The following is a 17,992-nucleotide window of genomic DNA, read 5'->3' on the forward strand; positions in this document are numbered from 1 at the left end:
TACAAAAGCACACACAAGTCCAAGGCTTATGCCTAACGCAAAGATTTTCAATTTCAATAATCAAATTTTAGATTTTTGGTTGTCCGATATTTCTTCTTTTTAAAGATGGTTCGTTATGGCGGGTATGTAGTAAACTGTAAGGGGACGTGCCTGTTTTCCGAAACTCTTGACACCAAGGTTATTGAAACCTAAGGATAAGCAATGCGTATAAATCTCAATCAGATGCGGGCCCCGGTTGCCTACCTGGAGAGTTAGGAAAGAGCATGAACTCTATTAATCTAAAGCATACAACTTTCAACGCCATATGAATCACAACTTTAAGTTTTCAAACGCGACCATGTTCTCTTTGTGAAAAATAATATGGTTGCACTCCTATATGTTTTACAATGTGTTTTAACCGGAAGTCTGTACACGAATACCCAGCTTTCGGTTCGATTTAATTACGCATTTTTATACGAGAATAATTAAGTTAAAATTTTTTTTGACACGTTTTCTTTATTTTTACGCTCATTTACGGCTTAAACTTTCAAAAGTTTGCAAAGTAATAACCGAATTTCAAACGATTCCTTTGTTATTTTACTATTATGTTTTAGAATCGACAATATAAAAAGTTAAGGTGATACATAAATGGTTGAATTTCGATTTGATTACTATATTATTTTATTTATTTACTACTATGTTTTAGAATTGAAAATTCGAAAGGTCATGGTGATACATGAATGGTCGAATTTCAATTCGATTACCTTATTTCCATATTCATTTACCCTTAAGTTTTAGAAATGAAAATTTAAAAAGTCATGGTGGTTCATGAACACTCGATTTTCAATTCGATTTCACTATTTATTGTTACGTTTAATACTTTTTCCATATGATTATTCAATAAATTATGAGGTTTTCGTTTATTGAAAGGTGAAAACTCATGACGTTTCATGGGAATTCCAATTTATATTTCAAATTTGTTTCATGCGATTTCTTTTCGTTACTTGTTTTCATTAATGTATCTATTAGTCGTTTTCATACTTACGTCCCAAGTCACGCAAATTCTTCACGTTTCGTATCACGCCTTCCCGTTCTCCTAGTTGTCGCACTCAACCGGCGAAATGACAATCCAAGTTATCAAGTAAATGGCCTCCGCTATCCCGATCACCCCACATTTGACCGCACCTACCTTCATCACTATAGTTAATTCAAATTCAAAACCAGCACCGTTCTTGGAAACGCAAACTAAACCCAACCGAAAGGCCTCACGCTGAAATACACCCTTTGTATAATATGTGTAAATTCCACCACTTTACTTCCCCGAAAAGTTAATATGCTTCAATTCGTGGTAGATTCAGTTACCACTTATTGCTAAGACCTACCCAAACTCAACGCCCCTATCTGCAAGACTTGTACCTAACCATTTGTCTAAATCACATGTTTAACCTCATGCTTCAAGCCTACTAACATTGTGGTGACCTTAGCACACTCCCTATACTTTGGAAGGCCTAACTTGTTTCCGCTATGCAATATCCTAACCCCGCATCCTTTGTCGACCTTATACGATTTTTCGGTTTCAGTACTTAGATTTTTACAAAACTCATCAAACTCGTTTATATTTTCTTTTGCATACTTTTCTACATCTTATTTCTTTTGCTAACACTTCGAGCCTAATCTCAAATCCTTAGTTATTTTAACCTTTAGTCAAATGAATTTTCTTTAAAAAGAATTTATTACCTCTATTATTATTATTATTATTACTATTATTATTGTTATTAGTACCATCACCGTCATCATCTTTATTATTACGGTAATTATCAATATGGTTATTATTAGAATTTTTATTATTATAGTTGTTAATATATTTTTTTTAATTATCATTATTGATATTAGTAATATTATTATTACTAGTATCATCGTCACTACTATTATATAATATTTTCTTCAAACAAGTTTTGAGACCTTTTGAAAGTATTTTTTTATTCAATAATATTTTTATTATTATTATGATTAGTAATATTATTATTACTAATATTATCATCACCTCTAATAATAATGTAATTATTATTTCAAACCGTATTTAAAGTAAACTTTTTGTATTAAACAAATCTTAAGCCCTTTTGAGGCTATATTTCATTCAACAAGTTAGGTTATCTGACAATATTTTTCCTAGACCGCTGGCCAAACTAAAACATTTATTTTTACGTTAAGGATTTCATAAAATTCTCAAGTTTTAGCGCTAGTTAAAACGTTTTGCCTAACTAAAATAGAATAATCTTATAACAACATGAGATATAGAATGATGATCAAAACCTCTCTAAGCCGGAAGATCACACTAACGAGGAGTGGGATATTCGATCTTCAGTCGGCATGGATTGCACTCTCGACAACGAGGTATTATTATCATTATTATTATTATTATTAAGTCAAGTACAAAGATTGCTTACTGATCGCAGGAAGTGATTTACAGGATCTTCTTTCAACTAATTCTATGTCTTTTTGGTGGCAACACAAAGATTAGTGAATACGACGTAAAGTTAGAATATTGGAATATTAAGATTTGTAAAACTGAATATTACCGATGCCAACTTTATATATAGTCACAACTAGATCAATGTAAATCTCTTACGGAGATCAGTGTAAGCAATTACGTTAACGAAAACAACAAACTGTAATTTGTTTCACTGCATCAGCGGTAGTTTACTTGACTTGAACAATGCAGGAACAGATAAGACATGATGAGTTTAGGATTTCTGATTAGTATCATTTCATTGCAGGAAGAGGAAGATTCATTTGACAAAGTGGCTGTAGGCAAGGAAGAATCTGCAGATCGATTTTACATGAAGGAGATCAATGATTATGAAGTTGATATAGATTCAACTGACGAGCTTCCGACCTCATTTACTGATGTAAATAGGGATCCCCGAGCAAATCACATGGCCGCAAAACTCAGGCTCAAAGAAGACGATGAGTCAGCTAGAAAGTTGGGCCTGCAGGTTTCTCAAGGCAACATTTAGGAATCAGATCAGATTGTTACAGAATCCAACCGACAGTTAGTGATGAATGAACCTCCAGGATCAAAAGCGGCACCCCAAAGTGTTCCAGATTATGTACGCAATCCCTCAAGATACACACATTATACCTTTGATTCAATGGACGATGCTGATGAAGGATCCAATCGAAAAGCTTACATGGACTTGTTTACCTCACTGAAAGGGTCTGCTGCCATGGAGATTCAAGATGATGCTTCCCATACGCCAGTAATGTTCACTCCAAGAAAGAAATCAAGTGGTGCTTTAATGAAGAAAAGTAAGGTAAATGGAAATGACGGCAAAAAAGCTGTTCCCGTTAGCATTGCTAATAGTGACGAAGTTTGCATGATGGATGAAGATGAGCCTACCGTTAAAAGTGGCAGCAGCTTGCAGAAAAGTGGTCGAAGATATCGAACAAAAGACTCTGCTGATGTGGAATAAGGTAGGCAATATTAGTATTGCATTTGCATAAAACTGTTTGGTGTATTGTTGAATTGTGTTTTATTATACAAGCACATATAAATGCTCAAAGCTTTTTCAAGCTTACCAACCCTCCCTCCGTACCAATTTTTGACAGATTGATCCAACCAGTGTGGAACTGGAAGTGGAGTCACCCAAACTACATGCCAAAAAAAAATGGTAGTTGCTTTTGAAATATATATGCTCAATCACAGATTGACAATCCAACATAGGTTATATGACTTTGACAGTGTATGTATGCACCCAATCCAACAACGGTAAGGATATGTACAGCTTACAACTAGTTCATGTACATAAATGAGGCATGTGTGATTGACCAAGGTTGTTGGGCCCTCGAACGAGTCCTATGTGTATATACCTGGCTAAACGGACAGGTGATTGAGCAGATAGAATATAGAATCACAGCAATGTTGAAGACAGTTTGTGAAATTCCCATTTGATACATTTTTATCAAATACTCGGATGGGTTTTAGAATTCGAGTTTATATAACAACTTAACATCCAGAACAACACAGTTCATTACTTATGAACACTTCTTTATATAAGGAAAAATGAGATTATTATAGTTGCATACATCATCATCATCATCTCTTCATTATTTAAAACGTATGCAGACAAACACCTATGGTGTTTGTTGTTTTCTAAATGTATTATAGCCACCATTGCTGACCCATTTCAACCAAAACATCGAGTATATAACATTAAACGATCTTTAATCCAAAACCCCTAATTAGTGAACTAGGTTTCTTCATAGAACAAACGGGTTTTAATGTATTTTAACTTCTTTCCTCATTGCTTAACCCCCATTCATCTCCCTCAACACAAATAAATTCCGCAAGCTTTTGATAAGATTCAAAACACATAAAATAACACTTACAAGTTTAAAGGTCTAGGTTGAGAATGAGTTACCTAAGTTTACTTTTTAATCAATAGATAAAAGAATACACCATTGCTCCTTGGTTCTAGCCTCAATTTTGAAGAAATACCACCCAACATATGTTGTTCTTGATCTTGTGATTTAGTAACATATTTTGTCCATTACATATGAAATTGTTTTTTAAGTTTTGATTTTTTTTATAACATTCTAAAAGAAAGCATATATTGATCAAACTAAATAAACTTACGGTAACACTATAGAGTTTAAATTAAGTAATAGTTATCATTTTAATTTTAAAAAAATACAGTTTATGCTAATAATTGGTCTCGTACGTCTATACCTCAAACCCACCAAAAATTGTACGAGTGGCATAATTGAAACACTTGTTTATGAGTTACTAGTTTGAGTCTCGTGTATTACACGGGGAATTAATGAAAATTATAAACTTAAAACATTAACCAAATTACAATTAACAACACAATTATTATATATAGTTAATACAATTACAAGTTGTACTAAAATTACAGAAATTACAAAACAAACATTACACAAATTTTACAAGTAAAAATTTTTTTGTACACTACATTTGTGATTGTATTGGTTAATATACCATGTTTATCAATAATCAAAATCTTTAGCCCATGTCTTCTTGTAAGTCTTGATAATTTCACATATAGTTGTCCATGTGAGAACACGGGGTCTTTCAAATACAAACCACCCTAGACAATATTGACCTTGGCTTTTGTTTCCGGTCATCGGGAAACATATTGTAAGGGAAACGGTCGTCTTTGAAATTTAAATGCTATTAATTTGTTGTCTGTTGGAGTCAATGGTATTCTATGGATCGAAACTATATATCCAATATTAGTTCTAGAAATGATTTTTGCTTCAACTACACGAGTACCTAAACATATGGTCTGTAGTCTAGTACTAGTACACAACCCTTCTTTCTGGTTAAGATTTCTAAGTAGCATAACATAACCCCAACTTTTAGTATAAGCTTGTGGTTTGGTAGTACGAATATTCTTAGACCATTAATAATGGTTTTCTTGTTTAAAATATTTTATATTAACAATATTTATGCTAGATTTTTATGCTATATTTATAGATGTTATAAGAGGAAATTGAATACGGTGTTATTAGTCGTGTAATCTAGCAAGACTAACTTGATTAAAAAACCTGACCTGTTTTATTTTAATTAAAATCCCATCCATATTTAAGGTCACAAAACATAACTCTTTGAATGGAGTCCTTGTTTGGCGAGATTTTCATCCAAAAATCCGTTTTGCAGGTTTATTAAAATAGAGTTTTTGTCCTTTTATTTGATAAACTTGTATTCCTTTTATTATTATTTAGGTGAATATATTATATATATAAACTCATTAAGTTAATATACTTACCTTAAAGTCCAAAAGAATTTATAAAAATAAATCAAGAAATTGCAAGCACTAATGTACGATTTATGGAGAAAAAAAAAACTTCTACAGGATTTTAAACTAGGTGTGTGATTTTAATGGATAAATTTGTTTTTCGAGTATTTCATCTAATCTCACTGAAAGTAATACAGAACTTTGGAGAAAAGTTATAGTTGAATAGATTCTAATTTGAGAAGATAAAGATTTTCATTTCTAAATAAAGATTTTCACAACAGTGGAAAAGATTTAATTGAATAAGAGGTATTTTGATCAAAATTACATAGTTTTGATTAGTTTATCGTGTAAGGTTACACGACTAACAACACCGTATTCACTTACCTCATGTTATAAATAAAGAAATATACATTAATCAATAAGTAATTTGTCAAAAATATGTGCCAGATGGAGAATAAATTCCAATAAGGTGCGTGTTCTCATGGCAACCTATGTAACTGGTCAATTCTTGCTACCGGTTTCCTTTCGAACCTGCTCAGTAAGGTACTGTTGTTTTGAGTCCCAGCTCAGTAGCTAGTCGATTAACCAAAGGCGCCCCCCCCCATCAATGGAATTACCGAATCTTGATCACCACTATATTTAATGAAGAACATTTTTAAACAAAAATTAGTACATCCACACATTGTTCATAAAATATTCAATACATCAAGAACATGCATGTTTAGTTATAAACCAAAACACGTATCTCGTCGGTATCTTGATGTTGAGCAGTTCATAACTTAGAATGTTGTTTATGGGTCAAACATGTTAAAACATATTTTATAAGCGAAACAGGCGTGAAAAATATGGTTGCTACAAACTCCCCATTTTGCATGCAATGCTCTACGGACATAACGCTGGTTAAGGTAGCTAACAGTTTCATCTTCCACACAAACCTCTCGGTTACTTGCGAAAAAAGCAACATAATATCAAGATCTTTATAATATTATATATAGATGTAAAATACTGAAAATGTGTGTAAAAAATACATACTTTCAGTTAGATTATTTTTCAAGAAACAAACTAACAAATCAATTCACCAAACTTTTAAATCAAGCTTGTACTTTTATTGAAAAAAACAAATTTTAACAAACCAATAAATCAATTCACAAGACTTTTAAATCAACCTGGTTGTGATAAAAAAGTTTTGGATTTCACTTTTGGTGAATTGATGAATCAATAAACAGGGTTTGTGATAAACATAGATTATTCAATAAATGACTATCCAACTTTACCAAATCAAATAACCTAAATTAAACAGTTTTTTGTTACAAACGATGCAGTTATCATGTAATAGCAAATAATGAACGTCTAAATAATCAAATCGAATTAACCACTAACCATGATGTGCTGCAATTGGAGAACAAAGAACTATCTAAATCATCAACGATGGTGGGGATGAATGGTATCGCACGTGTAATCGGAGAACGAAGGAGGAAAATAGCAATAAGGTTTTGCAACAATGGCAAATGACCTAAGGCTTGTAATCGGCGAGGGGTTGATCTAAATTGGCAGAAGCGGTGGGGATGAAGATGAACCGACTTCATATTTGGAAGGATCTAAGCAAGAAAAATCGAATATGGAGGATGATGATGCCTGAGTTCTTGGCTTCTGAGGTTACCATTGTGTTGAAACTTGAAATAACAATATTTGGGCTATTGCTTTTATTTGGGTTGGATAGTGAACCATAAGGGATCCGATAAGAGAAAATGGGTAAGAAAAGTAAGGAAGACTAAGAGAGCGACAAGTGACAGAAGAAGGTATTCTTTTATTATATAGTATATTTTCTTAATAATAATAATAATATTAATAATAATAATAATATTTAAAATTGGGTTGTTTAGAAGGGATGTATGGTGAAAGAAGATTTCATCCAACCCTAGAGCGAGTGAGAAACAAACAGAAGAGAAGAGAAGAGGATGCTTCGAGCCGGAAGCAGGAGACTGTCTTCTTCTTCTTCTTCTCCCCCACATTGAGGCACACCTCCGTCGACGAGCATCTCCAATCTTCATCCCATTATTATTATTATTATTATTATTATTATTATTATTATTACTATTATTATTATCTCATCTCATCTCCAGAGGTACCTTTTCTTACTAATTATCCAAATCTAAAATTAATTATATTCTTTTTTGTTTTTGTTTTTCTAGTTTAGTCATTTAAAACTATTGACTCTGTTCATTAATTAATTGGATAGTTCAGATAAGATATTCCCTTCATTCTATTTTACTTACTTTTAGTTTTATACCTACCGTCTGTTTTATTTTATTCATTGCAGGGTTTGCTTCTAACTCAATAACACCAAAAGTTCCACCAACAGAAGCTGCTGTTAAAAACCCTACCTCAAAGATAGTAAGTATATGATGAGTATAATCATCAACGTTATTCACCAAACGTGCATTTGCATATTTTGTCTTGACATGTGGCAGGTTCATGAATTTTTTTTGAAATGGTGTATATTATTGAAATAACAAAAGGTTAATGGGAAAGTAAAAAAAAAGGATTTTGGTTAATCCTCTATTGACAATAGTGGATTAGTGGATGATGCCAATTATGATCCATCTTTCACAATGACGGATTGCATGTGCCAATGATTGGACCTAATCCGCTGATGTGAATAGCGGATTAGGAGATATATGTATTTAACCCCATTATGTACCAGTTAACAAACAAAACGAAAAAACTAACCCCACTAACCAAACTACTAACCTAACTAACCCCAACTAACCAAGTTTTGTTTGGTACCAACTTAATGTACCTGCCAAAGTGAGTGATAATGCATTGCATGCAAAGTTGTTGTCCTTGCCAAAGTGATAAATGTATAGAAAGACATCAGATTCCTTCAAAGCTTTGCAGCATGATAAAAGCAAACATTATTCACATGCACATGCAGTAGATTCCTTCACATGTGCTGTTGTCCACACAATTGAAATGCATTATTCAAAGCTGCCAGTTGTGTTCTTACAAGACCCAAGACCCGTGACATGTGTAAACCCTATTATGGACAGAAGAAGAAGATGAACAAAAAAAATGTATTTTTCCTAATCCGCTATTGAGAATGGCGGATTAGGTTTTTCAAAAAAAAAAAAAAAATTCTCCTAATCCGCTATTAACAATGGTGGATTAGGTTTTTTTTAATTATTTCTCCTAATCCGCCATTCTTAATAGCGGATTAGGTTAATTCTGTAAAACCATAATTTTTTGAACACGGTAACATACTAATGATAGTTTTTGGGTAACATAATAAACTTACAGTATATAGTTCATGACTGAGTTTTGGATAATAGGGTATCTTAAGAGTTAAAATGAGTTATTTGTAATAGGTGCACCTATTAGTCCAAATGCTCAGAATGTTGATAAAATATATCTTAAAATTGGATCAATAAAGATCGTCTAAACCATATTTTGTAATGTATAAATTCTAACCCGCACTATGTGAAAATTGACCTTCGGTCACACGAAAAAAGTGTGGCCGTAGGCCTTTAGCCACACACATTTTATTCAGGTCATATGTGCCCAAAGGTCGCGACACCATGGGTATGATATGGCCACACACAGTTTTTAGTGGCCTTATGTGGTAATAAGTGTGGCTAAAGGGTACAGGCATTAGTTGCTGGCCAGCAATAAGCCTCTCCAATAAATGTGGCTAAACGCTAGAAAATGGCCACATGACTATTTCCTATGAGTGACCATTGCAAGTATATAGCCATATGAATTGATATTTCAGCCACGTGAATTTTACAATAATGTGGCCAATAGGGTTGTGTTAAGCTTGCATTTTGACCTATACTGTGTGGATATAGCAAAAAAAACGGCTACTTAAATTTAATAGTAGAGTGGCTAATTATATGATATAGACACTGGATATTATATTAAAAGTGGCTAAATATGTTTACTTTCCACTCAAACACTCCTTTGTAGATTATAGTGTGGCTATTGTCTTACCGATTGTCACACATAATGCTTTTTGTAATTGAAAGTGTGGCTATTGTCTAACTTTTCGTCACACATAGTGAGGTACTATCATATAGACACTGGAGGTTATTGTCAAGTGGCTAAAAATGTGAACTTGCTAGTCAAAAACTCTTTTGTAGTTTGTGGTGTGGCCATTGTCTTACCGTTTGTCACACATAATGCTTTTCGTAATTTAAAGAGTGGCTATTGTCAAACTTTTCGTCACACATAGTGAGGTACTGTGTGGTTAATCGTATCATATAGACACTGGATGTTATTGTCAATGTGGCTAAAAATTTGAAGTTGCCACTCAAACACTCTTTTGTAGTTTGTGGTGTGGCCATTGTCTTACCTTTTGTCACACATAATGCTATTCGTAATTTAAAGTGTGGCTACTCTCAAACTTTTTGTCACATATAGTGATGTATTGTGTGGCCAAACATATCATATAGACACTAGAGGTTATTGTCAATGTGGCTAAAAATGTGAAGTTGCCACTCAAACACTCTTTTGTAGTTTGTGGTGTGGCCATTGTCTTACCGTTTGTCACGCATAATGCTATTCGTAGTTTAAAGCGTGGCTATTCTCAAACCTTTCATCACACATAGTGATTTTTCCAGTGACGTTTGATCTCGTTCCGCCACACAAACAAAAACCAACTGATGAAAGTGTGGCCAATGTTTTTGGTACCCTTTCGTCACACAAAAATGTTTTTGTTGTGGCTAATGGTCATTTATAGACTCTAATTTTTGTAATTTCAGGTGTGGCTATTGTCTTACTTTTGGCCACACCTATTTAATGTGTTCTATGTGGCCAAATTGTGTGTAATTAGGCAATATATAATTATTATTATATTTTATGCAGTTTTATAAAACAGCTATAAGCAAGCATGACAAAACAAAATTAGAAACAAATTATATTAACAATAATATTCACTTAAGCAAATGTATATGCAAAATATCTTACAAAATACAAAAATAACGACTACCTATATACTAGCTAAGGCGTCGGTTTTCTTGGCACTACTCCTTGTCTTCTGTTTGGTCACCCTTTTTATCGTTGTGTACTTTGTCTTTGCCTTCTTGTCAGCTATGTCTGGTTCTTTTGAGGATGGGAGTGGTGGTAGCTGGAACAATAGATTATGAAAAACAAATATGTATAATTAATGTCATATTTTGTAATTGAATAGAACAAAATAGTAGACCTACAAATGAACCGAACGTTCGTTTAACTGTTCGTGAACCTTTCAGCGGGAAGTTCGTTTATGTTCGTTTATCTTTGTTCAATTACGTTAGTTTAGATTATGAACAAACGAACATAAACGAACACAAATGTTCATTTTTTAAACTAAATGAAAATGAACATAGATATTTGTTTGGTTAAGTTAAAAGGGAACAAACCTTCTGGTCATATAAGATTAGGTATTCTGGCCAAGCAACAAAAGTACTAGTTGCGTTACCAACAGTCACAATTTCACCTACCTCACAAGGAATAATTGCTTGTTCCTTTATGACTTCATCAATACTAACTTTATAGCAACCCTCCGGGATTGATTTTCCATGCAACTGTTGTGGAACTGGTGACCAATGAACTGTACCACGTGCCACCTTGTTACGCTTGTCATGCACACACAAACGACACTCATACACCTATAAACAAGCATGTGAAATTAACAATGAATATGCCATGTTGAAGTCAATATATAAGGACATACCCATGGATATGCCATGTTGGTGGGAAATTTACGGCTTCTTCGTTTTACCTAAAAACCATTCAATGAATCAGCTTATGGACGGAAATCAATCAACAATTAAAGGGAAAACTGAAATTGCCAAATACTTACAGATGGTTTTTTCGAGCCGTTACTATCCGAAGTGTGGTGTAGTTGTGTTGATGTTTCGTTAACATTGTTCTCTACAGGCTTCATTGGTAATATAAAGAAATTGGAATTGTTAGACTTATTAGGTTATAAAATATAAAAACTGAAATTGCCAAATACTTACTGATATCGCGCTATGGGGATCGAGTACCGTTTGGTCAACATTTTTTTTCCACGGACTTGGCCTGCAATTCGGTAATAGAAAATGAGCACACTCACATTGGAAACGAATTATAAAAAATACTGAAATTGTCAAATACTTACTGATGTCGCGATATGGGGAGCGAGTACCGTTTCGACAACTATTTTATCCACAGACTTGGCCTACAATTAACTTATGCAAAATCAGCACACTCACATGGAAAGTTAATTATTAAAATAAATCAATCAAACTATCAAATGCTTACCTGAGGAGCAGACTCTTGTTGCACATCCTCACCTGAGGTTAAGATGTTTCCCACAGAACTGGCCTACAAATCAATTTATTAGGTTATGGAAAATGAAAAATCACATGGAAAATTGTAATAAAGAAAGAAACTGTCAGATACTTACTGGTGCTGACATTTTATTTTGCACCATAAAACTAGTACTTTGGTTAGAACCAACCTGATTGGGAACAGGATTTACCTACGAATTGTGACAAAAACAGTGCCAATTATGTATGTCGAATGCATTAATTAATATGTAGCATACGTCACTTACTTGACTTGCCGACCTTTGCGGCAATAATCCTTCGAGATGTCTGAACCTGGCCTCAAATGCTAACTGTTCCTTCTCACGGCTTGTTAGCATAACATTCGTGGATTCAAGTAGAGTTGTTGGTGCATAATGTCAGTAGTTCATAGTCTAGTGTCTGTAATCGAGTCTGTAATGTTTAATTATGTTTTGTATGTTTAAGCGAAGTTACTGACAAGTTCGCTTAACAGGCGAACTTGTTAGTCAAGCGAAGTTATGGACAACTTCGCCTGAACATGCCAGGCGAAGTTGTCGTGTATAAATAGTCCTAGGTTACGGCTTGGTTGAAATAGATGTTTAAGTTCGTGTCAGTTGTTCAAGTTCATTGTAACGTGAGGACGAGAGTCTGTAACAGTGATGTTACATCACGTGTTTGAGTTATAATATATAACGTGTGTTCGTGTGATTCGTGTTCTATACTCGTAACGATCTACGCAGGGATTCCGCACCTGAGTAGACCGAGATATCTCGTGCGATCCGTCAAGGGAACCTACAATTGGTATCAGAGCGATCCGTCAAGGGTTAAGTTCATCAGGAGTGACAATGGAACGGAGTTCAAGAATTTTGAGATGGAGATCTTCTGCCTTCAGAAAGGGATTGAACACCAATACAGCGCTCCGTATACACCGCAACAGAATGGAGTGGCTGAAAGGAAGAACAGAACATTAATTGAAGGAGCCAGAACGATGCTGGCTGATTCGAAGCTTCCTGTGGTGTTTTGGGCTGAAGCTGTTGCTACAGCCTGTTATGTTCTGAATAGAGTCTTAACTGTTAAAAGACTTGGTAAAACGTGTTATGAGCTTATGCATGGGAGAAAGCCCAACTTGAGTGGTCTTGAACCATTCGGGTCCCCTTGTTCGATTTTAAAGACAAATTCTAAATTTGGTGAAGTAGCCGATGAAGGAATCTTAGTCGGTTATGTTGTTGGGACTCCCAACAGACGTGTCTTTAATACATCGATCAGCAAGGTTGAGGTGGTGTGTAACACCGATATCACAAGTTACCAACCGCCAAAACCAAGCAACGGACCTGCCGAGTTTTTCGACTATGTTAAACTTTTTAAGTCTTTTAACATACCGTATTTGGATATTGCTGAAGAAGAAGAGAGAGTTGCAACGAAGATGATCCTTGATGAGGAAGAAAACCTATTACAAAGACAGCTGATCGATAAATGTCAACCTTCCTCATCAAATGCTGTCGATACCCCTGCTGCCTCGACTGAAGAAGAATTTTTCAATCCATTTCACTCTCAGCATGAAACAACCATTGACGAGCTCTCTTCTAAATTGGAAGACAATTTGTATGTTGGTTCTGTTCCGACCACGAGAATTCATAAAGATCATCCTTTGGAGAATGTGATTGGTGATGTGTCCTCCGGTGTACAAACAAGACGTAGCTTGAATGAGCACACCTGTGTTTACACAAGCATCAAGGAGACAGGGATAATCAACGAATGCTTGTACACCTGCTTTATCAGCCAGATTGAACCGAAGAGTTATCAAATGGCTCTCAAGGACAGCTCGTGGGTCGAAGCTATGCAAGAAGAGTTGGCTCAATTCAAGAAAATGGAAGTTTGGACTTTGGTTGAAAAACCGAAGCATGTGCATGCGATAGGCACAAAATGGGTGTTTAAGTGCAAGAGAGATGAGAAAGGGATTATCATAAGAAACAAGGCGAGGCTAGTCGTTAAAGGTTTTAATCAACAAGAGGGGATTGATTATAATGAAGTGTTCGCTCCTGTCGCAAGGTTGGAAGCCATTAGATTGTTTTTGGCGTTCGCTGCTTATAAGAAGATGAAGGTATTTCAGTTGGATGTGAAGAGTGCGTTTCTGAATGGGAAAGTTGATGAGGTAGTGTATGTTGAGCAACTTCCGGGTTTTCCTGACCCAGACTTTCCTGATCACGTGTACAAGTTAAGCAAGGCATTGTATGGACTACATCAGGCACCTCGTGCCTGGTATTCAACTTTATCAGATTACTTGCTTGAAAATGGGTTTGAAAGAGGGAAGATAGATAGCACGTTGTTCTTCAAGAGAGATGGAAGCGACTTCCTGCTGGTGCAAGTCTACGTGGATGATATTATCTTTGCTGCATCAAAAGTCTCCATGTGTCAAGATTTTGAGGCCGTCATGAAAAAGAGGTTTGAAATGAGTGCTATGGGTGAACTAACTTTCTTTTTAGGATTGCAGGTTGATCAGAAGAAGGATGGGATGTTCATTCATCAGACCAAGTATGTCCATGATGTGCTCAAACGCTTCAAGATGGAGGACAGCACTCCATTCGACACTCCAATCTGCGTCAATCACAAATTGGGTGCTGAGTCAGACGGTGATGCAGATGTGGACCCAACTCAATATCGGGCTATTATAGGTTCTTTAATGTACTTAACTGCTTATAGGCCTGATATAATGTTTGCTGTTTGTCTTTGTGCACGCTTTCAGGCAAACCCAAAAGAATCTCATCTGAAGGGTGTGAAGAGGATACTGAGGTATCTCAAGGGCAAGCCGAAGCTGGGGTTGTGGTACCCGAGAGGAGGAGACTTAGAGCTAGTCGCTTACACAGATTCTGATTATGGAGGGTGCAATCAGAGTCGGAAGTCAACAACTGGTGGATGTCAGTTTCTTGGTGGCAGATTGGTGTCGTGGCAATGCAAGAAGCAGACTTCAGTCGCAATTTCAACATGTGAGGCAGAATACATGGCAGCATCCAACGGCTGCTCCCAGGTTTTGTGGATTCAACAACAGTTACGCGACTATGGTCTGAATTTCTTACTTACTCCTATTTGCATTGATAACACAGCTGCTATCTTAGTAACTAACAATCCCGTGAAGCACAGTAAAACTAAACATATTGACATACGTCATCATTTTATACGGGATTGTGCTGAGAAGAAACTGATTGTGCTTGAAAAGGTGGATACGCTTGATAATTTCGCTGATCTTTATACTAAAGCGTTTGACAAAACAAGATTTCAAACCTTATCGAGCTGAATGGGATGATCAATCCCGAGTAACCATGCTTTTCATGTTATTAAAAAAAAAAAAAAAAAAAAAAAAAACGTATCGCTTAAAACTTTGTCGGTTGTCTCAGTTTGAAGGACTTGTCTTCGGATATGTTTTGGTCCTCATTTTCTACTTGTAGAATTTGAGGATAGCCATTAACCAAAGGACTGAAAGTGACCGGGGCGGTTTATGATGAGTTTTCATTCTTTCGCTTAAAATTAGTCGATCATACTTAGTTAGAAGGACACATACTAGTATGTGGTCGGTCCAGCTGATCCATTGGATCTTCGGGATAGCCGTTTACCTGAAGACTTTGTTTTGGTCGGGGCGATTAATGTTAAAATTTTTTAAAGGGAAATGAAATTATTTTTCAAGTCTGCTACTTCGTAAGAAGTTCGTTTGCTATGTTTAACAGAAAATTGATCCAACCTTGGAAAATGATAAATATACTGATTCGGTGTACTTAACTAGTGAAGTTATTAGGCTTAAAAGGTTTTAGGACAGTTATTGTATGTCATGGTAGCTTTTTATGGTGCGTAAAAGTAGATGTGATACAAACTAAAACTACTAGATTTTACGTGGAAACTCCTTAAGAGTTTTGCATGTGTAAGGCCCCGTCACCGGTAACCCTACTTTCGCGTTGGATTTACTCATGAACACAGTTCTAAATATCAGAGTTAATTAAAAACTTTACGCGGAATATAAAACTTTCATAAAACATTACATATCAATTCATAATCATGTCTTAAAACATTCCTCTTTTCTTTCAAAATCAAAACATAACTTATAAAAACATATCAGATCTTCAGATGCCAGGCTTTAGTCTTCTGCCATGTGTCCTCCACTCAAGCCAGCTGTCTCATCCTACTCACCTGCGTGCATACTAAAAGTCAGCTACGCTGAGTGAGTTCTAGTTAATCATACAATACCATACAATACCTTATTACATACATACGTACTTAACCTCATAACTTTCTTTCATACACACATAAGTACTCATACCTTCATTCTTACTTACATACTTTCTTTCTTACTTACATACTTTCTTTACATTCATAATCATACGTTTTAAAGAGCCTTTCGCCCTATAACCTCACAGATATTATAAGGGTCTGGTCCCTAACATCACAGATATTATAAGGGTCTGGTCCCTATCCTCACAGATATTGTAAGGGTCTGGTCCCTAACATCACAGATATTATAAGGGTCTGGTCCCTAACATCACAGATATTATAAGGGTCTGGTCCTTAACATCACAGATATTATAAGGGTCTGGTCCCTTGCTTTAGAATATTAGTAGGGTTCAGTTCCCTCTTCGTTGCCATACAACCATGCATCATACCTCGAGTATTATTAGGGCTCGGTACCCTTTTCGTAACCATACAACCATACAACCGTCATTTCCTTCTTTTATTAACTTTATTACGTTCATACACATAAACATTCATATCATACTTGCCATATTTATAACGTTACAACCTGACAGTACGTGCAATATCCGAAGATCGTTCACGAACCATCAAGCAATCATTCATACATATCACATATATCACATATGGCTTTATAACGTTACAACCTGACAGTACGTGCAATATCCGAAGATCGTTCACGAACCATCAAGCAATCATTCATACATATCACATATATCACATATGGCATACACTTATCACTTAGGATAAATGTATTAACAACACATCAAGTATGCACACAGCCCCGAAAACATAACAAGGAATGGGGCTAGAAACTCACCAGGATCCTGTTACGTTCGCCGTTGATCGTAATTCCTTTCTTTAACTGGGCTCGGCTAACTGTATAATATTTACACATATCAATTAACTACTACTACTCGTTTTGTATTTCTATCTATATATGACCCACAACGAACGGGGGTCCGGGGGCAGCGCCCCTGGAAGCGGGGTTCTAGGGGCGGCAGCCCCTAGCGGGGTCCAAGGGGCAGAGCCCCTGGCTGGGGTTAAGCTGCCAGGTCAGCTTGGAAAAAAATTTATTTTCGATAACTGCCTTACCACATTTTCCATTAGGTTTTTAATTTATTTTATAATCGAACTTCACTTCAGGCGAAGTTAAACCTTAGGCGAACTTGGCTTCAGGCGAAGTTAAACCTTAGGCGAACTTGGCTTCAGGCGAAGTTATACCTTAGGCGAACTTGGCTTCAGGCGAAGTTAAACCTTAGGCGAACTTGGCTTTTAGGCGAAGTTACCATTTAGGCGAAGTTACCATTTCAGCGAAGTTGCCATCAGGCGAACTTGGCTTCAGGCGAACTTATCATCAGGCGAACTTGGCTTGCAGGCGAAGTTCATCAGGCGAACTTAGCTTGCAGGCGAAGTTCATCGCTTGAAGGCGAAGTTGCCCAGATGAAGGCGAAGTTGTCGCGCTGCAGATCTGTTTGCCCATAACTCCTTCGTTTCTTAGCCAAATAACTCGATTTTGGTACCCACGGAATCGTATGATCGGCGCCTACAAATCCCAACCATCAAATCGGCCTAAAATCGACGTTTTAGGGGTACGATTTGGGCAGTTGTGTTTCGGGTCCGATTAACCCGTCAAATCCTAACCATTTTCAGTAATATTAGCTTTGCGGGATTAGTTCTTACCTTTCCAACTCAGATCTACCAGCAAAATCT

General features: G+C 35.8%; 1 protein-coding gene across 1 annotated transcript; it reads left to right on the top strand.

Moving 5' to 3' along the window:
• Window positions 1–2,277: 2,277 nt before the first annotated feature.
• Window positions 2,278–3,453, top strand: LOC143608024 (uncharacterized; the record flags this gene model as incomplete). Its single annotated transcript, XM_077083241.1, has 3 exons — window positions 2,278–2,373; window positions 2,757–2,971; window positions 3,002–3,453. Coding segments are annotated over 3 exons (762 nt in total), but the record flags the coding sequence as incomplete, so codon positions are not given.
• Between the last annotated feature and the right edge of the window lie 14,539 nt (window positions 3,454–17,992).

This window comes from Bidens hawaiensis, unplaced genomic scaffold, assembly GCF_021521415.1.
Source record: "Bidens hawaiensis isolate Kalapana, Puna unplaced genomic scaffold, B.hawaiensis_p1.1 tig00094479_1, whole genome shotgun sequence".
NCBI lineage: Eukaryota > Viridiplantae > Streptophyta > Magnoliopsida > Asterales > Asteraceae > Bidens > Bidens hawaiensis.